This window comes from Falco cherrug, chromosome 1 (genome assembly GCF_023634085.1).
Source record: "Falco cherrug isolate bFalChe1 chromosome 1, bFalChe1.pri, whole genome shotgun sequence".
Lineage (NCBI taxonomy): Eukaryota > Metazoa > Chordata > Aves > Falconiformes > Falconidae > Falco > Falco cherrug.
Window position 1 is genome coordinate 99,392,666 of NC_073697.1, and position 20,999 is coordinate 99,413,664.

General features: G+C 48.7%; 1 protein-coding gene across 3 annotated transcripts in view; it reads left to right on the top strand.

Annotated features, from left to right (window-relative positions):
- Window positions 1-20,999, top strand: part of TTC28 (tetratricopeptide repeat domain 28) — a 191,512-nt gene that overhangs the window by 121,762 nt on the left and 48,751 nt on the right. For all 3 annotated transcript variants that reach the window (XM_055711387.1, XM_055711377.1, XM_055711391.1), the window contains one exon: window positions 15,421-15,928. In XM_055711387.1, the coding sequence (XP_055567362.1) occupies window positions 15,421-15,928 (508 nt within the window). The remainder of the gene's footprint in view (window positions 1-15,420; window positions 15,929-20,999) is intronic.

The window sequence follows — 20,999 nt, forward strand, 5'->3', positions numbered from 1 at the left end:
GTTGGAGTGGCCCTTTTTGATGACTGTTTGAAAGGACCTGTTTTCCTTCCAAAGCATTTCATCTGGAAAAGTACTACTTGAGGGAGTTTTTTGAAGCTGTGAGGGCTGACGAGCAGAAATGGAAAGGGAAAGAAAAGCTGTGGACCCCTCGGGTTTAGAGTCCAAGCCCTCATGTCGGCTGTGCTTGCATCATGACTTGCAGAGACCACTGATACCGCAGGGACGCAGCAGTGTAATAGCTCCCCTCTCTCCTGGGCCGTCAGACGCCTTCTATTACAGCCCCACATTCAAAAATAGCAGGGCAGTAAGGCAAAATCATAAACTAACCATAATAAAATTAATGCTTGTGTGAAAGTGCATTGCTAGCACAGAGCTTTTGGGAAGGATGAAGTTGCCAGAAAGCCACTGGGTGCTGGCAGCTCCTGCGTGCTGGCTGTCCGGCACGCTCGGGGCTGCACTGCGCCTGTTGTTAGAGATGCAGCACCCTCTTCACTAGGCAGGAATGGGCAGAAGGCGCTGGGTGAGGAGGATTGTGTGCACCCCTGAGCTCTTCCCAGGGCTGGCATGAGGGTGCAGCTGAACGACTCGTGTCTGTTTCCTGCTGCCCCTTTTCTCGGGGCGTGTGACCACAGGGAGGGCGGTGGGTCACGGGGGAGAGCTGAGGACAGATTGACAGACCTCGTGTTGACTCAGGATGCCCAACAGCTTGCAGCAGTCATTCTTGGCCTGGCTTTGAAGGGGTTTCCCCCCACCTCCCCTCCAGAAGCAGCTATTTCTGGAAGGAATAGATGCAGAACTGGGTAGGGCTCAATGCCCTCTTGCTACTGACTGTTCGTTTCTATGGCCACTGGCTGCTGCACTTGGATGTCTCCATGTGCGTATGTGGCTTGAGTTCCTGTGTGCTGGGGGGAAACATTAGAATGCAGAAATTCCCATTATAAGGAGAAACTGCGGGCTCGAAGCCCAGGAGACTCAAGAAGCCGGTTAGGTGCTGCTCTTTGTACTGCAGCGGCAGCATTGCCGCGGGGCTGGCTGCAGTGAGGGGCCGTTGCTGGCAGCAGAGGACTGCCTCGATGGACGGCTGACGGGTAACCGGCTGCTGTGCATCTCCAGAGGAGGAGCGTTAGTGAAATATGATTGCTGTGACAGACATAATCAGTGTCTGGATTCACTTGGGAATTTGCAGATTCTGCAACTGTCTGAACGTACTTTGTGTGCAGCTCAGCTGCTGGTGGTTACTGAGATTTGCATTTCTAGGAGTTTTTTCCCAGTCCTCTTTAAAGCATGCCTGAGCCAGCAATCAAACACAGCATAAAGCTCCTACATTTTGTAAACTACAGCTACTTACTGTCAGGCTGTGCAAGTCAAATATCAAATTTCACTTTCTTATTTCCAGAAGGAGATGCAGAAGGAAAGATAGATCATTCCTTTCTACTGAAATCTGTAAATTCTGTAAAGCCAAGGTTTTCTGCCCCTTCCTGAAGGGAAGGGGAAATGCTTTCCAGGTGTCCTTCCTGCCGTGCTTTGTCTATACAAGCCACATCTTCAGCAAATAACAAAGCTGTAAGTATTTAGCCTTTTGCCTCAACTTCTTGCGTGCATTATGGTGCAGGGTAAAAGAAAAGAGATTTTCTTCCTGTTCTTTGCCAATCATTTTAGAAATATCTATTCTGCTAAGTTGGATAAGGAAAAAGACTGGAACACAGTCTGAGTTAGTGTCACAACTGTCCTTCAGGAACAATTCTGGCTTCGTTCTTCCTGAAATACAAGCCGAGGGGCTTTCCAGTGCGATCTGAACCTTGCCTGCCGTGCTCTGAGCTGCCCTGCTCCAGGGTGGTTGTGCTGAGCCCGGGGTGCTGCCAGTGCCCTAAACTGGTCACCCTCAGCACTGCAAGCTGCCCGGCTCCAAGCAGATGTGTCAGGGTGGTATCAGCTCTGAGTCACTCTTGAGCAAGGTGCGTGCCCCTGGCTGAACTTCCTTCTGAATGAATGGCACAGGAGCTCTTCCCACACGTGGGGTGCCTCCCTGGCTGCTGCCCGCATCCCTTCCTGGCCCAGAATGATTTCTGTGTTCGGACTGTGCTGGCAGCCACAGGCCTGCCAGAGGTGAAGTTACAACTGTTTGTGCTTCAGTTGTGCTGCGGATTTGGCTGGAAGCGTTGAATCTGTGCAACCCTTCCTCTCTGGAGAAGCCATCATGGGGCATGTCAGTGTGGAGTGAGCTCACCAGAACATGTGCAGCTGATTAGTTGTGGGCCAGTTTCCCCTCCTGCTTACCTTGTCAAGCATCCACAGTCCCTCCACAGCTGCGTAGGCTTCCCCCGGGGTCATACTGTTGCAGCCTGTCACAGAGATGAGGCTAGAGTAGAGCTCACGCTCAATAGCCAGCACAGCTTTTCCTCCCCACAGTGCTGGTGCTGAGCTGGCAGCCAGGATGCAAGCAGCCGGCACGTTCCGTGTGCTGTGCCACGTCTTCACAGAGTCAGTGGTGCTGCTCTCCTCTCGCCCAGCTCTGCCATTGCTGTTCTCCCTGGAGCAAGCCAAGTCGCTTCACAGAGCTTTGCTCTTCCAGCTGTGAACGGCTTCCTCAGCCCCGCTGCAGCTGCTTGGCCCCGAGAGCGAGGAACCTGTGCATCGCCTTCTCGGAGCACGCAGGGGTCAGTCGATTCCTTCAGGGCAGGCACCGCTGGCATCCTGGTGCGAGCCAGGCCCCAGGAGACACGTGGCTGCTAAGGGCACATGTGTTGAGCAGGAACTGTTCCAACTGTGAGATGAGGTTTGGAAAAAGGACTTTTCTGACACGGTACTGGTAAAGGTTTCCATGCCTGTACCAAAAACCTGGGCTGGCAGTCATATAGCAAACAGAGGCGCACTCGGCTCTGTACTGCCACGTATGTTCAGGAAGCAAAGAATGGTATTTCTGTGGTACAGAATGTCTTCTCAGTTTCTTGGTCTTCATTCTCCATACTGCTTGTAATCAGTCCAGCGCGTTTGTAACGTAAATGTTCAGTTATGTGATGGACATGTGTTAAGTGGTGGTTGGGGCTGATTTAAACTCTGCTAATGGGTTATGTGGCACTTCTGTCCCTAGCTACGTGGGGCAGTGATCTGTTGAGAAAAATGTCTTGTTGCATGTGCTACATCCTGTATTTTGTGGAGAAGGCCAGGAGAACAACTAGTAAGAGCATAATCTTGCTAAAAAGGGGCTGTGGGGACAACAGAGCAGCCAGGAACAATGGTCCCTTGCTTCCAGAGAGGGTGCTGAACCTCCGTGTCTCTTACCTGTATAGGCTGGAGAGGTGATGTGGAGAAGGAGGTGGAAGGCTGTTTGTTGTTACTGATTTAGCCCCTGCAGTCATATCTGAGCTGTTTGGCTTCTGTGGCGTGGCAGTGCACTGTGCTGTCCCTTCTCTTGGCTGGGTTCATGCCATCCTGGAAGGCTTCATGAGATACCAGCTTGTTGCAGACTGGCTGAGTCCTGTAGCCCGTCTTGTGCGATGGGCTGGTCTGTCACTACCCCATCGCGCTTCCCAGCCACAGCCTGAGCTCAGCGTGCATGAGACGTGGTGTGCATGTGTGGTTTTTCTTACCGTTGTTGATAAAGAGAGTTTGAGAAATGTATGCAGTGAGGTAAAGGCTCTTCTGGTTAGCTAACGTGTTTGGAAAATCTCATTGATGTTAGGTTCTGGTTTCTGTAGCCCAGCTTTGGGAAAATAGAAGGCACGCCAAGACCTTCCATACTGCGTAGTGACACAGGCTCACTCTGTGCCTGCATCTTCTTCTGAGCAGGATCTTAACTGCTGCCAAGAAACCTCTTCTGGTTACCTTTCTGCTCCTGTATCGTTAGTTACTGGGGTGCACGGCAGCAGGCTGGGTGCTGCTCCTGTTCTGTGCAGAATTTAGCTTTGCATGGCTGGTTGTTCATAGCAGTGATCCTTCTCCATTGCATTCGAGTGGCTTTCAGGTGTTTTAAAATACAATTTCTTAGAGGGCCAGCTTTGTCTCTTTCTCACTGAGAATCCTGAAGTGATCATCACCTGGTCACTTGCTTCCTTGTTTGTGCTTAATTATCGTCAGTCTCAGATGGCACGCTAGGAATTAAATTCATTCATTAACTGCAGCTTGAGGAAGCCCGCAGCAGTTCCTCTGCCCCTGGCGTTTGTGCGGGGCTCAGCCATACGAAGACGTGGTCTGTCCCTGGGCCCGCAGGTTTTTCAGAAAGGAAAAATCTGAAAATCTTATGACCACAGTTATTTTCTTATGTTTGCAAACAGTCTGGAAAATGAGGACAGGATATAAATACCTCACAAATGAGAACTGGAAAGAGTCTTCAGGCTAAAGCAATTTGTCATGCATGAAAACATTGACTAAGATGTCAGAAACGGGCTGTGGAGGCAAAAGTGGGAAAGTAGTAGTTGCTGCAGTAAGCAACAGAGCTTTGCAGAAAACGAGCAGAGAAGGTATTTGTTTCACTGCTTTTCTATTTTCTGACCCCTTTTCCGTAGTGAAGCCACTGCTTCAAAATAATTTACTGCGTAGTTGTCTGCTGGAAGTGGATTATCTGCTGCCTGTAGCAACATGAGCAGGAAAGACTACGAGGAGAACACACCTTACTCCTTATAGCTTTATCACATCTGACTGGAGTTCCAGAAGTAAGGAACAGGCTGAGGAGGGCTTTGCTAATTGATAATCTATATTGGCAGTTAATGCAGCCACTGCTAATAGAAGTGCAGGAATGACAACATTAGGGTGTGACCACTGCTACTGTGTTAAACAGCAATTAGCTTTCACTTCTTGAGCTTTTTCAAGAGAAGAGATGGGAAACAACGTGAGAGCTTTAGTTATGAAATTAGTATGTCTTTGTTACAGGTACCACAAGAACACCAAGAGACAACAGCCCGTTGCATCAGCCCCATGTGTATGTATTGCAGAGATAGTAACTTTGCAGGAGTGTCCTCCTGGTCTCTTGTCAAAAACCCACCAGTATTTTATCAAAAAGGTCAAGCACCGAGAAGATAAATAGGTGACTGTGGTGCGTCTGTATTCATAAACATTTTTAGTGCGTGGGGTTACCTCTTCACTCTTGTTTCTCCATTATGCTTTCTGTTTTTCTCTGGGGTACTTTTAGGGGATCTTTTGAGTCCTGGAGGTACTTTCAAGAAATTGAAACAAGCTGGGTTTTGATTCAGCCTCTGCATGAGAAACAGCTTTCCAAATCCCACGACACTTTACACAGGATTGACAAACAACAGAATGGTTGATCAGGCTGCTAACCACTCAAGCAAAAGACTGCTCCCAATCTCTGCTCTCCAAAGAGGTGAGAGACCAGCGTCAGTTCCTAGGAACTCCATGGGAAATTACCCGCAGAAACCAGAAACTGGTAAAAATATCAGGCCCTTGCAGTGCTTGGACTGGATACTCGCAGAGAGAAAGGGTCACTTTTCCTTTGAATGTTGTTGTCTAATCCAAGCCCTAGCATGGAGCCTGTCATCACAGAGCTTTCTTGCTGATCTCAAGCTGGTTCTTATATGTATTTTCATTATTACTCCGGGGGAAGCTGCCGAGTCGCTCCCTGCCCAGCGTGCAGCTTCAGCCCCTGGCATCCCAGGACCGAAGAGTTTGTTTCCTTTACCAGGAGACAGGCACTAACACTTTCCTGGCTTTTTGAGGAGGCATTTGCAGATCCTGGTCCATGTCTTCTGGAATCATTGCTGATTTTTACTAGACTTTGAGGGTGATCCGGTTTATAGAACTGAAGCTTCAACACTGGCCGCTTACTGGGAGGCCTGGCTGGCCGATCAGGGTAGCACGGTGCTGGATCCCTCTGCGGAGGGCACCTGAGGAAGGGGTGTGAAGCAGCCAGTACAGAGTTAAGTGGGGATGGGGTAGATTGGTTTTCCAGGCTTCCTAATGGTACAGAAGCTTTCTTTTTACCCGTACTGCCTTTGAAGTCTCAGGTTCCGCAGGTGGTGTGATTTCAGCCTAATGAGGACTTGTAAGAGATTTGACTCCATCTGCAGAATGTTTTCCTGGACGCTTTTTGCAGCATTGTTCAGTTCACTGAAGTTCAGCCTTTGTCTGGCCCAGATGTTTGGCTCTGTTGTTGGGCGAGCAAAGTTACAGATATGCATTTCCCAGTTCATATTGTTCCCGTGTATAGTTACACTTCAAACAGCTGGTCTTTGAGGGGCCTCTGGGACTCAAACCCCTGACCTGTGGTGTAGGTATACATTGAAACCTTCATTAAAAAGTGCGGTGCTTTCCTTTGCCTCATTGATTTCAGCCTCTCATTAGGGATCCGGGGCAATCTCCCTCATACCCTGGAGGAAGGCCAAGTACCAGCTGCTAGGAAAACACTTGCCACATGGGTTGGTTTGAGGATTCTGGGTCTTCCAGGGCACTATTGCTGCATTACATCTTAGACTGAATTACCTGCGTGGCTGAGAGGAGTTCAAGTGATGTGAGCAACCACAGTGCCTGAGCATCGAGTAGGTGGATTTGTGTAAGAAAGTGTGAATTCTTTGCCCTTCTCTTTCTGTCTTCAGCAGCTCTTTTTAGAGAAAGTCAGCTTGACTGGATTCGTACAGGTTTGTCCGGTTCAAATGTGATAGGATTAAGCAAAACAAAGGGAAATCTGACCAGGGCAGGAAATTTGGGAATGCACTAAAAGGCCATATGCTTTGTTTTCTTTGGACTTGTGACTCAAAAGGGAAATGTAATACTTCCTGAGGATCTCCTTTAAATGTCCCCACTTGACCTCCACAGCACACGGGGTTTTAGCTGAAAGAAATGCAGTCTTCTGGTTTTACTTACCCCTCACAGTATCTGCAAAACCTAGCACTCTGCTGAGGCTTGTACCTGATTGCAGTAAAAGAAATGAAGCAGAAAATATGTGTAAGAGCAGCAACGCAGAGGGCAGCACACTTTGGGTTTTCCGAAAGCCCACCTCAGCCAAGGCTTTCCTGCGTGGACTTTGCAGTGAAGCGGTATCCAGCTTTACGAGCAGGAGTAGTGTTAGGGTTGGCACAGGTGAGCATGCCACTGTGGGAGCTGGAGATTTCTTTGCCTGCACAAAGAACTTCTCTGGGTTCTGTGGGGTCCAAGATTGTAACACGCTGGCTTATTCTTCCAGGACTGACTTTGACCAGGGCATGAGTCACTGCTCAGAGTCACTGTCTCAGAGGAGCTTGTGGTTTTAAATGAGGGTATCTTTTCTTACATCATCACTAAAAATGTCAAGTCAGCCATCCTCCCTAAAGTGATTTCACACAGAAGCCTTTTAGAAAAAGCTACCAAGTTTTGGCTACTTAGAGTGAAGGTAAGTGAGCCCCAGGTGATGCTTAAACTTGATGCTGAGGTCTGCTTTGTGTTCCTGGGCTGGTGCATTTTGTGTGATTTCCTCTTCTTTGTGGAATGAGATTTCAGTGGTGCAGAGCCTGCCCCAGAAAAGAAGCATGCTCCCCCGGGGTGCCCGGCCTTCGCACCGTGAGCGGTTCTGTGCCAGCTCGCACAGTGAATGTGAACAGCCCTTTCAGTACTGAGTCACGAGTGGTTTTACTCTTCGGAAACGGGCATTGGTGTGGACTAGTTGCTGCTTCTGCTTTCCAGCAAAACCCTGCTAACTTGGTCAAAAATATTTGCAGGTCTGTTAAGGGAGTAACTCAGGTTTGGTTTTACAAGTTTTCTCAGCAGAACTGGACACCTAGCTCCTAAATGATAACGGAGGAGATACAGTAAATGGATTTTTCCATTGGAGCAGCATTACTTTGATCTTCAAATGAGCAGCTGAAGGTCAGCGTTCCCTCTGAAGCCTTTGATTTCAGGAAAGTGACCGATGGTGTATAACCTGACAGTCGAGCCGTGGTGCTGATCAGGTTTGCCTGGATTCACATAATTGGTGTGATTCTTTTGCCATGAAACTGGAAGAATGATCAGTCCTCTAGGACATTGTCATTTCCCTGAATAAGTAAGGAAGCAAGTGGGGTGGATCGTAAGCACAGCTCATGGCAGCCTCTGTCAAGACCAGCAAGTCCTTGACACCTGCAGAGCTGTGCATTTAATCCATTAATCAAGAGGGGACTGGAGCTATCTCTTCCTGCTGTGTATTTTGAGTTTTTCTATTGTGTCATTAATTCCTGGTTATTCCCGTTCAGTTAGCGGTAGTTACAGAGCTCCCTCCAGCCATTCAGATACTAGTGCTTCTGATCCATGGCTTTGGCTTCTTTGGGATTTGCTTCTTGGTAGTTTCTATGTAAAAGACTGAGACCTTCTACAAATAAATTGAATTTGACAGGGATATTGATTCCAGCATGATTATTTTTTTTCCCCCAGGAAATAATTACCTAAAAGCAAATCTGTTCATTCTTTCTGTGTACAGATAATGTACAGGAGGATAAGATTGCCTGCTGCTTCCTTTCTTATTTTCAAAAGCATGCCACACAAAGGAAAAAGCTGGATGTGGTACTGGCACATCAGCCTGGCTTGTTGAGAGAGGAGGGAAGGGCAACTTTGAATGGTGGTGGGGCACCTACTGTATTTGGGTGTGAAACTTGCATTAGTGCACGCTTCAATAGATCTCAAAGCCTAGCTGGAATACTGGTGGATTTTGAGGAAATGATGAATGGGTTTAATGGAAGTGGAGGTAAAGTGCAATTTACAGCCACTGGATCATTTTGCTGAGTTCTGAAAGTACTCATCCCTGTTACGATATTGTCCTGCCTGTGGGCACAGCAGTTACATAGTCCATACCTGTGAAGCAGAGCTTACATACAGAAAGCTTAAGTGCTTACACAGCGTTGCATGACTGTAAGCCAAACTCTGTACTTCCTACACAGAAAAGTTGCACTGATATAAGATACGGTGAGATTTTACTCCTCATGGTGAAGCCAGCAGAACTCATCCTGTTAATGCTTTCAAATTGAAGTATTTCTTCTGTGTGTGTGTGTGCGTGCATGTGTGTAGGTGTTCAGAAACAATCTGTAGAAGCTGCCTTCCCCTCACTACCCCCAAAATACACTCGGTGAACCAGGAAACCTTTGCTTGCATTCAAGAGCAAGACCCTGCATATAAGGAGGTACACTGGTTCTTGAAAAGAGTGTACTGCTGGCTGTCTTGGGGGCAAATGTTAGGAATATGCGTGGCTGATTTTTTGGATACAGCTCCACTGCATCGTGTAGGATCAGGCGCTGCTGTTACCGCGTGCCCAGAGGGAGAATGGAGTGGAGAGAAACAGCATGTGAGAGCACGCTGCAGCCAGGCTTTTGAAATGCACAAATGCTTAGTCCGTGCCAGTGATTTCCCCACCTTGGCTGTAAAAGCCGATCTGTGATCAATCCAAATTGGTCTCTGTGTTTGGGGGTTAAGGCTACTTTATAGTGAGATACCAGGCAGAGCATTTTCACTTTGCCCATTTTAGAATTATTGTATGGTGTTCTCATTTAAGGGAGCTGTGCAATCAGTCAAATAATTGTTTAAATGTAACATAATTGGGAAATGACCGTTATCTGGCGAGGCTGAAATATCTAAGAAACGCATCTCTCCGAAGCACCAGGTCCCTATTAGTTGTCATTCTGTGATGCACATCTGCTTAACATCAGACTCTACCTTATTCAGCTGAAAAATGTAAGCTGGCTGTTGCATCCAAGAAAAAGAGAGCAATTAGAAACCTTTTTCCGAACTCCCTTCTGTGCCTCATCTCAGTGGCAGAAGAATCTGCCTTCTATTAAAGTGATAAATTGCATAATTGGAGGTGTAAGCAAGCCCCACTGTAAAATTTATCTTTGTCAGATACATAAAGCATTGATTTTCTTTGTTTGCTGATGCAAAACCCCACTGGTGTGAAGCTGCAGTCTCCCATCGCCCTGCTACCCAGCAGAGGTTTGTGCTAGCACAGCTGGAGCCTGTTTCACGTGTCAGCCTTGGTGCTCTCACTGCAACGTTTTGACTCTCCTGCCAGCGCGTCTGGGAATACCTCTATCTTGTTGGCCCAGTGCACAAGCCACTTAGAGTTCGTGGTGGATCCCATTATGCGGAAGATTTTACTAAGTATACAGTGATGAATTTATCTTCTGGAATCCTAACCCCCTGATGTAAGTCATTGGTGTCCCCCAGCAGATGTAATCACCAAATTGTTCCTGAACACTGCTTTAGTGTCAAACTCCAGGGTCTTGCCACTGATTGCCCCCGCAAGCACATCAAGTCCTGATAGTGGTCTTGCTGGAGAGATGCTGCACGGAGTCAGCCCCGGGGAAGCCAGAAGTGCCGCAGGCTCTGCTCAGGCAGGCTCTGCCGTGGTTGAGAAGTGCTTCTCTCAGACCACTTGGATGAGTTAACAGCGGGGGCTGCTGCAGAACAAAACTGGTGGGGAGTGTTGGTGTGACGGCCAAGTCAGAGGGTAGAGGCAGCCTTCCTGCCTTTGGCTGGCTGGCCCTGGGAGCAGCAGCTGAGCCTCTGGAAACAGCCCTATCTTTTTAATCAGGTCAGGCTATTTGTTGTCAGCCCTTTACCCTTTGTCTTCCACTTCTCTTTTTGTCTCCTTCTGCTTATTTACCTTTTCTGTTGTCTTCCTCCCACGTCCTGGTTTGGACAGTCTGGCCCTGGGCACTCGGATGTGTAAGCCAAGCCTTTCTGCGTGCCTTGGGAACGGTTGCCAAGCTTGTCCCCTTCATTCTTGAGCTTTACTGTGAGCCTGGAAATGCTGTTGGGCAAAGGGATTAGGAGCCCTGAGAATAAACGTCTCCAGCCACATCAATTTCACTTCCTATGATCTGATTCCCAGTCTAGGAGACCTCCTAAAGATTTCTTCCCATGTACAGTATGAGCAGTCTCTGCAGCTGTCAAGTTTTTCTGCTGCACAGAAAGTCCGAGATGTGCTGCTTTCCGTTTATGCCTTTTCCTTAGCCATAGCCCAATAACATCATCTGGGGCTCCATCTAGATGGCTCTTTGCCATAGCTCATCTTACTCAGCAATCTGCACGCATAAATGTCCACTTTTTTTTTTTTTTTAATAGCCCCAAGAGACACCAGTTTTCACTGACTCCTTGTTTTCCAGAAAGACATTTCCATTCTCTTCCCAGTTCTCTCAGAAGTGCTGCTGGTGGTGGTGGCCTGCCTTTCAGGATTAATTGAGGCTGCTGAATCACTTCTGTTGATTGTGTTGTGCTGAGTTTTAACTTTGCCCAGGACAGCCAGCCAGTTTGTTCTGTGCAGCAGCAAGCATGCTGCGCACCAGCAAGGCGCAGGGAGCTCCCGTGCACCCTGAAGCCTATAACGGGCCCCACGCAGTATTTTGGTCTGGGCTTGTGCAAGATGTCTGCACGCAACTATCTTTTTTCCCCCCCCTTTTTTTTTTTATTAGCGAGATTGCAAATGACTCAATACTATGTATATATTAATCTTCATGAAGATTTGTGTAAAAATGGATAAAAATCCAGAGCAGAAATATTCATGTGGGTTTTGTAGCAGCCTCGGACCCTCCTTTAGATAAGAGCTTTTCCTCACTGATGTCTGCCAAGGAGTTACTTCACTGAGCTGCTTGAGAGCCCATCCAGGGCCAAACCGCAGTGTGTCCAGCCAAGGTGGAGCAGGGTCTCCTGCAGGCGCGGGGGCAGCCGGTGTGGTTGTGGCAGCACCGGTGAGGGGCAGGTCCAGGTCCCTTCCCGAGACGTGCTTGTCCCGTTGGGCACCCGTCTTGTGGTGGCCGGCTGGGTCCCAGCTCCAGCTGGTGATGTGGGGGTTTTCCACTGGGAGTAGGAGCTGTGGGAGGTGGGAGTGGAGTGAAGGTAGCGGCGCATCGCGGGGTGTCCTGCGGAGGTGGCTTTTGGAGTGGGTATGGCTTTGGTCCCTGATATTCTGAGCCAAGTGCCTGTGCTTCTGCAGAGGCTGTAAATTATTTATTTCTGGAGGGTTTAGCTGGTTTTCACACCGCCTGTGGTGCTGGCTGTTGGAGAAACACCTCCCAAGCACAAGAAACCATTTGTCCATTGGCAGCATGTTCAGTAGCTTTGTCCCCAGCCTGTCGCTATGTCACCGAGATGTGCTAGCTGCTCCCCTCCTTGATCTGTGGTAATTACAGCAGCAAAAGCGACTTTCTTACAGTTGGTTATGTTGGGTATTGGCAGCGTGAAATGCAGTGCCGCTCTCCCCATCTGTGGGACTGAGCCCAAGGCTTTCCCCTCCGCTGTCACGCGGAGCAGTCCCACAGCCGCGCAGGGATGCTGCCGGGCTGCCGCTGCTGTTCTTGCCTTGTCCCTTGCGTTGAATGAAGTTCGTCTGCAACGCTAAGTGAAAAAAATTAAGACATTTTGAATTCTGGCAGTTCTTCCGTTATAATTAAGCTGCCTGAAAGGATGCCGCAGGGAGAACAAATGCAGCTTGGCTATTTACGGAGCTGGCCAAGGGAGAGCTTCCTTATAACTTTTCTATCTTATGACCTGTAATTTGTGTTTAATAGCTAATCTGTCACCTCAGGTTCTTGTATCAGAAAAGATGATTTCCCTATTAATTTGAATCAGCACAGCATGTTTACAGTTCCTCAGTGTGGAAGTACTGCTCTGTTAATGCTGCTGCCTCTGGCTCTCTGCCTCTTGCTCTGGCCCATAGATCTTTCTGACTTTGCATTACTCTTCCAATTGTGATATAATTTTAGTAAAAATAATCTTTAGGAAGGTTTCTCCTGCTACCATTTTTTAAAGTCATGAAAGGCTCATTTCTTCAGGGACACAATTTCAATAGCAAAATGTGGTTCCAGTTGAGAGGGGCTGACACAACTCTCCTCCTGTAGAAGAGATTTTTCTGATCTGCTTTCTTTTTATATCTGGTCTCTAGATAGCGTATCCAAGAAGAGGTTATTCATTTGCCTTGGGGAAAGGAATTACAGCTCTGCATCTGTGGGGTATAGCCAGTCTGCAGGTGGGAGGCAAGCAGGGATGTACCCATTTATTGAGGGGAGTGTCCCAAGGGAATGTCCAGGAAGAGGGAAAGCTCTCTGACTCGCATTGCTCCTGGGCCAGATGTATGGCTTTGCCGGGGAGAAGTGCCAGGGCTCCCTGGGCTGATGCTGAGTGGGTTAGAGAGGTTCGTCATGGCCACTCACAGGGAGCCACCACCATCCCTTAGCTACTCCAGCTGCTTAATTAGAGTGAGTGTTTTCTTCCCAAACTTGTTTCTTTCCCACCCTGATGTCAGAGTGCGTTTCTGTGCGCTTGTAGTGCGGAAGAGGCAGCTGCTTACAACAGCTGAAAGAGGTGGGCTTGGACCTGCAAAGTCTCAGGTGAGTTGATCCCCCGCAGGCCGCTGGCTGGCTGAGCCTTGCTGCGGAGCTGTGCTCTGAGTCATGTCTCATGCCTGCAGAGCAAGAAGCTCAGTTTTTACAGCTTGTCTTGCAGTCTGGTGTCTTTTATCAGTAGTATCGCACTGAAGCCTTTCTCTGGCTCCGTGGTGTTCATGTTGGAGAGAGCTGGTTGGCACGACCCGTGAGGCACTTTCCCTTGCGTTCCTTGTGCGCTCGTACGGGATCCCGTTTTTCTGGGGGAGCTCTTGGTGTGGTGCCTCAGGCTGTTGCGCCTGGGATGGTAAAGCATGCTGGCTCCTTAAACAAAAAGCACCGGTATCGGCTGTGCCGGGGGGCCACGCAAGTCATGGCAAGAGGGGGGCAGCAAAATGAGATGGAAGTAATGGCCACACGGGTGGCTCCGGTGGCAGAGCTCAGAAAGCAAGAGCAGAGGGAGCATGCCTTTCTTCCTGACAGCAACAGCTGAAGGGGCCGCACCTACTCGTAGCTTGGTGGTGCGGTTGAACTGCTTCCCCCCGCCACTGCTCAGTGCAGAGATTGTTCCTGTTAGGAAATGCAGAATTTGCTGCGTGAGCAGGAGTGCCAACCTCTGCGAGCGCGCAGCTAAGGCCAGGACAAGGGTGAGGCGGCCCCTTCATTGGTAGCACAGGGTTATGCCATTTCGTATAGCAAGGACAAGTGTCCTGAGATGCTGTCACCATCTCGGTGGAAGGCTGGACGGGATCTTTCCTGAGCTAGGGTGCTAGGGAATGGTGGGAGTGATCTCTGTGCAGTTGCTCACCCTGGCCGCTCCTTTCTGGAGTTTTGGAGAAGATGGCTGCTGTGGAATTGGGTCACAGCAGCAGCTGGGCAGGGAAGGAAACGCACGTGCAGGGAGCATGGAGGACGAGGGGTCAGGGCTTTGGAGTGAGCAGCCACGCTGAGGCAGCAGATGTGTGTTGGGCAGAAGGAGCACATCCCTGCTCTTGGCTCCTTGCCCCGCTGTCTGGCTGTGAGCGCTCTGGCTTTGCCAGGTGGAAGGAGGGGCTGCGTCCTGGTAAACACAGTGGGCAAAAGAATCTGATTCTCAGATAATTTGTCTTGTTAAATACAGCTGGTTTTCGGTGGTAAGAACTCAGGTTTTCAGATAGCTATATTTATTTAAGATGTCCCCAGGGCACAGAGGCTCCAGCTGCTGAAATTCTATTGTCTTTGTTGTAGTCTCAAGGTTGTTTGGGGCTCAGTAACAAACAACGTTGTGGTCGCAGGACCCTGATGCTGTGCAGTAAGAACTGCGCTCTTTGGAACGTGGTGCGAGTGGCCGAGCAGAAGCACGTGAAGATGTTGGTGGCTCTCTCTGGCCTGCTGGTATCAGAAGGCAAACAGCAGCAGCGGCTCCCTTCTCCCGGCTGAGGGCTGGCTGCAAGGGTGTACCTTTTCCAGCAGCAGTATTCAGCTGCTGTTCAGTCTGGAAAGAAGGGACCGCAGAGTCTGCATGATGGCTGAGCCTGCAGTGTGGTTATGTCAGGTTACACGTTCTGCTGCTGGTCACTGACGGCGCTTTTGGCATCAGCCTGTGGGGTCTCAGGAGTCTGTTGCTTTGACTTGAGCTTGCTTGGCGGAGGCTGGAACAGAGCAAGCGTTCGTTTGCAGCTCTCCGCAGGTGCTTATCATTGTCAGCTTTCTTAAGAACTACCATACACAGGATGGTTTCTGTTAGCGGGACTTGGTGTGGAAGTTAAAGTTGTCCTGAGAGGTGACCAGCTGCCTGCAGGGGAAGCGCTGCTCTGTGAGACAGCTCAGGCTGGTCCTGGAGAGCAGTTTTCTGCAGTGATCCCTCCCTGTTTCCCCAGTGGTCTCTGTGTCTTTGCAGTGCTGTCCTTCCCCTCTACCAGATACACATACACACCGTGTGTACGCTTCAGAGAAAGAGGTAATCCTAGCCCTGTTCTCCTGAGTCAACCTCATTCCTGCTGCCTCCACCTGAGCTGCCCTGAGGGTGTAGAAGAACTGCAGAGCAGCTTTTCTAGCTGGTAGCCACATTTTTTTTCTCTAGAATGGCCTTTTGTGGCTTTGATTTCTAGGACTGGGCCCATCTGACTTGTTTCCATGAATACTTGTACTTACTTTTTCTCTTTTATCTCTGCAGGCAGCGTCCTCAGCTCTGAGCAGTCTGGGTCACGTGTACACAGCCATCGGGGACTACCCAAATGCACTGGCTAGCCACAAGCAGTGTGTCCTCCTTGCAAAGCAGTCCAAAGATGAGCTCTCTGAGGCACGGGAGCTGGGCAACATGGGAGCAGTGTACATTGCAATGGGGGATTTTGAAAATGCAGTGCAGTGCCATGAACAACATCTTAAGATCGCCAAGGAGCTGGGGAACAAGCGGGAGGAAGCTCGAGCCTACAGCAACCTAGGCAGTGCTTACCACTACCGGAGGAACTTCGACAAAGCTATGTCCTACCACAACTACGTGTTGGAGTTGGCCCAGGAGCTGGCTGAGAAGGCCATTGAGATGCGAGCTTATGCTGGCTTGGGCCATGCAGCTAGGTGTATGCAGGACCTGGAGAGGGCTAAGCAGTACCATGAAGAGCAGTTGCACATCGCTGAGAGCCTGCAGGACCGAGCTGCTGAAGGCAGAGCCTCCTCCAACCTAGGTAAGGTCCTGACATGGAGCAGAATTTGTCAGGGAATGCCGTGACTCTCAGAGCTGCTGCCAGGACGCAGGAGGTTTGCTGTGCACTATCTTCTTAGTTACCCCAGTTTCACCAGACTGTCATCATAAATTAAACAGGCAGATGTGTGGTGGTGTAGCGTAATGTATCCCGTGTTCAATTATTAACCTGCTCAGAAGGGCACCAGAAAGCACAAGCTCATGGCAGAAGGGGAATGAAAAGGTGAAGTGCATTTGAAGAGCTATTCAGGTGTCAGAAATAAACATTGAGTCTTGTACTATAAGGCCAGAAGTGACCTGGCCGTTTCTTTGGGAGCTTGTCACCTGGATTATGTCAATGTGCTGCTGTCTTGGAAGCTGGGAGACACATGGGTCAAATCCTAACTAAGTTTGTTTTCAGAATGTACATGTTAAAATAGTAGAGTGTAGGAGTCTTGTTCTTCTAAGGAGAGACATTGGCATCCTTCTGGCAGGCTGGGAAGGTCTGAATTACATCAAAGTGAAGTCCGTTCCTGCTGCTTCTTCACAGCACCAGATGTGGAAGCAACCAAAGATTCATTTCCATCTCTGCCGTGGGATGTGCTGTTTGTGCTGCTGACGTTCCAGCTGTCGTTAAGGCTGTGTTCTCAGCTGGCTGGGAGTGGCAGAACAGGGCCGTTGCTGGTATAACAAAACATGTTTTTGCTGGCAGCCCCTGAATCTCAGCTCTTGCAGGCTGCCCCACGCTGTAAATTAGCTTCTGTTTCTGCTTGGCAGTTGGCACTTGGTTCATTTGTAGATGCTAATTGTACTCTGATGTTATCAACAGCAGGTAATTGAAAAGGGCTTGATGAATTACTTAATTTCTCTTAATAGCTGAGTCTTCAGAAGCTGAATGAAGGAGATAAGGTGAGCTGGAGAAAACAAAACAGTCCTAGCTTTCTAATTACTGTTGCAAATCTCCTCCTTTACACAAATTAGGGTAAATGTGTGAGGCAAAATAGGTTTGTGAGGCAAAAGCACTTGCGGGGTACTTAGCGTTAAAGAACAGTGAGCATTGATAACATTTCTTTTAGTGTGACAGAGCACCCAACAGGCAAGAGGGTTTGGGGGGATGAAGCCTTGCATCTGGCTTGCTGTAACGTTTATGCTTTTGTGCGGAACAACAGCAGATGCCTCTAGCAAAGCACAAACTATATCCTCCATCTCTGCTGCCAGCATGGTGCTGGTCCCAGGGAGATGCAGAGACGTGATGGATCCACCGGTCTGGGGCAGGGGTAGACGGGCCCCTGTGGAGGAGCAGGACCTCATGTTGTCCAGGCAGGGAGCAGGATGAGGGGTGAACTCTGGGTCCTTGGTGGAGGAGATGGAGATGTCCTTGGTTGTGCTTGGGGAACACACGGGCTTCCCAGCTCATGGTCAGGACTGAGGGAAAGTTCCTCTTGCTGAGAAGTTTAACTTGATGTGTTTTGTTTCCAGTGAAAGCTGAGCAGAGGGTGTGCAGGCTGTTCTGATGGCGCAGTCACGGGGAGGTGGCACAGCTGTGTTCAGCCGTGAGTGCCTATAAAGTGAGGTGGATGTGCCCTGAGCAGCCCCGCTCAGGGTCCTTTCCGATCAAAGGGATAGAACCCATTTGATTTGCTTCCCCTCCGAAGCACTTGCTGCTTCCTGGAGAATTGCCCCGATTCTCTCTGAGCAAATCCAGGAAACTGAGGAGATGCAATCTGGGCAAATGGAAGCTGTCACTTGGTTTTGGTTTTCTTCCCTGTGTCGGCGTAGTGATGAGCCATCTTGGGTTTTCCGTATTGTCTCCTGCTGTTTTTGTGAGCCCTTTGCCATTGGGCAGACCACAGCTCTTTTGCGAGGAGGAAGCTTGATTCAGTTCTGTGGTATTTCTTCTAATTGCTTGTATGTTCAAAGTAGGCTTTCTTGTGCTACTCTGCATCATAAAAAAGAAAACCCAACAAACTGAACACAAATGTTGAGGCAAAGTGGGCTTAGCAGGTCACTGCAAGTGCTAATACTTGCTGTAGGTGCTTTGCATCATCTTAGAATAAAACAAGCGCTACTGCAAAAGGAAGCAACTTGCTCTTGTTCCTCAGCCTTCATGGTGCTTGTGGTTTAAATTCTCTTACCCTTTTGCAGTCTCAGAATCAGTCAAGTTGGGCCTAGAAAAATTCATCTTAATATCATTATTAATCTTACAGCAGCTTTGGATTTAGTGATTCCAGGGATTTTTGTTTAAAAAAAAGAGGGCAAGAGTTTTGGTGCAACGGAGAATGTTTTTCTTGTGTTGGATATAAGCCTAAATATAACTTTCAGTTGGTATGCTGACTCAGCCGCCCTACACTCCATATTAGAATAGTTTTCCTAGCTTCTGAGTGCAGGATCTCACGTTTCAGCCGTTATTTGGCTATAGTTTTATGTCTCCTCTGTCAGAGTTAAGTTATACTGGAGAAAGAGAACATGCAGTTCTTGTTGAGGAAGCCTATTACTGTTGTTTAAAATGCATCCAGTACCAATTAAAAAGTCAAGTCTTAATTGTCTCTTTCATCTAATCCACATGCAAAACAAAACCTCGTCAAAATAACCATGCTGACAGGCAAAAAAATGTGTCTAAATGTGTGTTTCCAAGCCAGAATGTTAGAGTTGGCCTCTTTGCTGAAGCAACAGACATTTTCTGTTTGCATTTCACTGATTTAGATGGAAGACTCTCTTAAGTGTACTATCTAATGCTGAGCAAGACAGGCACGGAATATAACATAGCCCAGCTGCTGCAGTGCTCTGCAGGGAGATATAATGCGCTCTGTGACTCAGTAAGCAGAAGGTAATGGACTGAGGGCAAGTCACAAGTTATCAAGCCCTTCACAACAAGGGGATGTGGAGTTTAACCAGAAGTCTCAGATTGTCAACTTTTGCAAAGCAGATGGTGTTTCCAAATGCCAAGGCTCCATGTAGAGAGCTGGCTTTTCAGCCTCTGCAGCTCGTGAGGGTTCCCTTTGCTCCCTCAAAGAGAAGGGGACACTTCAGATTATTAGTAAAACTCAGTCTCTCCCTTGGTGCTTAGCATCTTCACAGTTCCAAGAGAACTTCTGTGCCTGTCTTCACGTGCTTGGGTGTGTTGCCCAACGGTGCGAGGTATTTTCTCTTGAAGCATTTTTGCAATTGGGATAAAAAAATGGTTACGTTTGGTCGTGTCTTCCCCGATGGCTGAAGAACTGGCTAACTCGCCCAGGACTCCTTTCCCTTATCCCTGCCCGCTCACAGGTGCACTCATCCAGCCAGCAGCGTTGCAGTGGAGCGCGCGTCAGACGATGGGTGCCATTAGGCTCTCCTGTCCGCACCAAGGAGGGGCTGGGACATGGTTCTCCCACCACATGGGTGAGCTTCAGAACCACTTCTGCTCTGTTTCAGCTTTCAGCATGTTCATATTTCATTCAGAAAGAGCAGGTTCAGTCAAGACCGGTGTTAGCTCGGTGTGAGGTGAAAGCTGTGGTGCAGCAGTGACCCCGGCACGACGCAGAGCTTTGTTCTGCACTGTTGGCTGATGCTAGCAGGAGGCTGGAGGTCCCTTTGACTTCTGCTGTAACCACCCGCCAGGCTCCAGCGCAGGAGCTGCAAAGGCTCTTTGTTCCAAAGTTAGGCTGACAATTTCTCTCTCACATTGCTGATTTGTTGCCTGAATTGGAAAAATCGGTGATTTGCGCAGGCAGAATGTAACTTTTATGATTATTTTGCTGATGTCTTATACAGGTTGCTACATGGTTCTAACTGTATTCATCATTAAGGAAAGAAAACTTGGGAGTTAACGTAATTTGTGCTGGGTTTGGTGCTTTACGCTGTATAAGGCAGTAAAGGCCATCTCTGGCCATCTCCCCTCATGTCTGCTGGGTTCTTGTCTTGGGTCTGTTCTACTGTATCCTTCGTGTGCTTTTCCGGAGTGTAGCCTAGCTGCTTGACCAGAAGGCTATCTTGTACTTTGAAATCAATAATTGTAGCTGTAAGAATGAGTCAGAACGCTGATGTTTTGAAGTGACAGTGTGTTTCTGGATCCTTCTTCCTTAAGTGCCACAACAGATGGGTGACAGCTTGAGCAAACTAATACGATAGCAGGCTCCATGGGTGAAGAGAGCACAGCTTTGTTCTCTGTTATGCTGCTTGGTTTTGTCCTGGGTATCTCCTGGTAAACATTTGCTCACTGTTTTTCTCCTTTCTTGGCAGTAAAGAGGCTGACTAAATCATTTAGAACTGTGAAGGCTTCATCTCCCATCCATCTACGAACCTCATTTTTGTCTGTTGAGGAATGCACAAAGAGAGAATATATTTGGTAGGTGATGATTTTGGAGTCTGAGTCAGAACATTTCCTTCGTGGGCCATCCTTTGTAACTACCCCTGGCAAATGCTGGAAACATACCAGGACGTGCTGTGTGGGGTCTCTTATCAGGTTCCTTTTTTCCTAAAAGCAACTTGAATTTTTTAGATGAAATTCTGGGAATTTGCTCGAGCAGGGCTCCTGACAGAGAGCAGCCTTTCTGGTGGACATAGTGTCCAGGGTGAAATTCCATCCACAGCCTCTCCAGAGAGCAGCACCATAAGCTGTTGCAGTAACTTGTTGCCCTGATCTCTAGGATGAATTTTACTTCTCTGGCTGCCATTTGCCTTTCAAAGCCATGCTCTGTGTCTGACTTGCCATCTTCTTCTCCCACTTTCCTTCTCCTTCATGCAGGACAGGAGAGGTTGGTGTCCTGGCGCAGGAATTCCTAGTATCTCCAGCGCCAGGGACTCCTTTTCTTGCCTGTCCTCCAGTATGAAGTGGGAGAGTCCGGGTTGGGTCAGCCTCTTTCTCCATTGTGAGTTGCTCCATGTTGAGAGAGAAAGGTAATTACTGTGAGTGTAGGACGTCTCGCTAGCATCCACCACGCCTGTGGACACACCACCTGAGCTGTCAATGGCATTTTAATGGTCACCACTGTGCACTGACTTCTCTTGTTCCTCACAGTGAAGGGGAGTTTCTTCAGGGTGCCTAGGCTTTGAGGCTGAGCTGTGGCATTCTGTCTGCTCACTAGGGCCTCTTC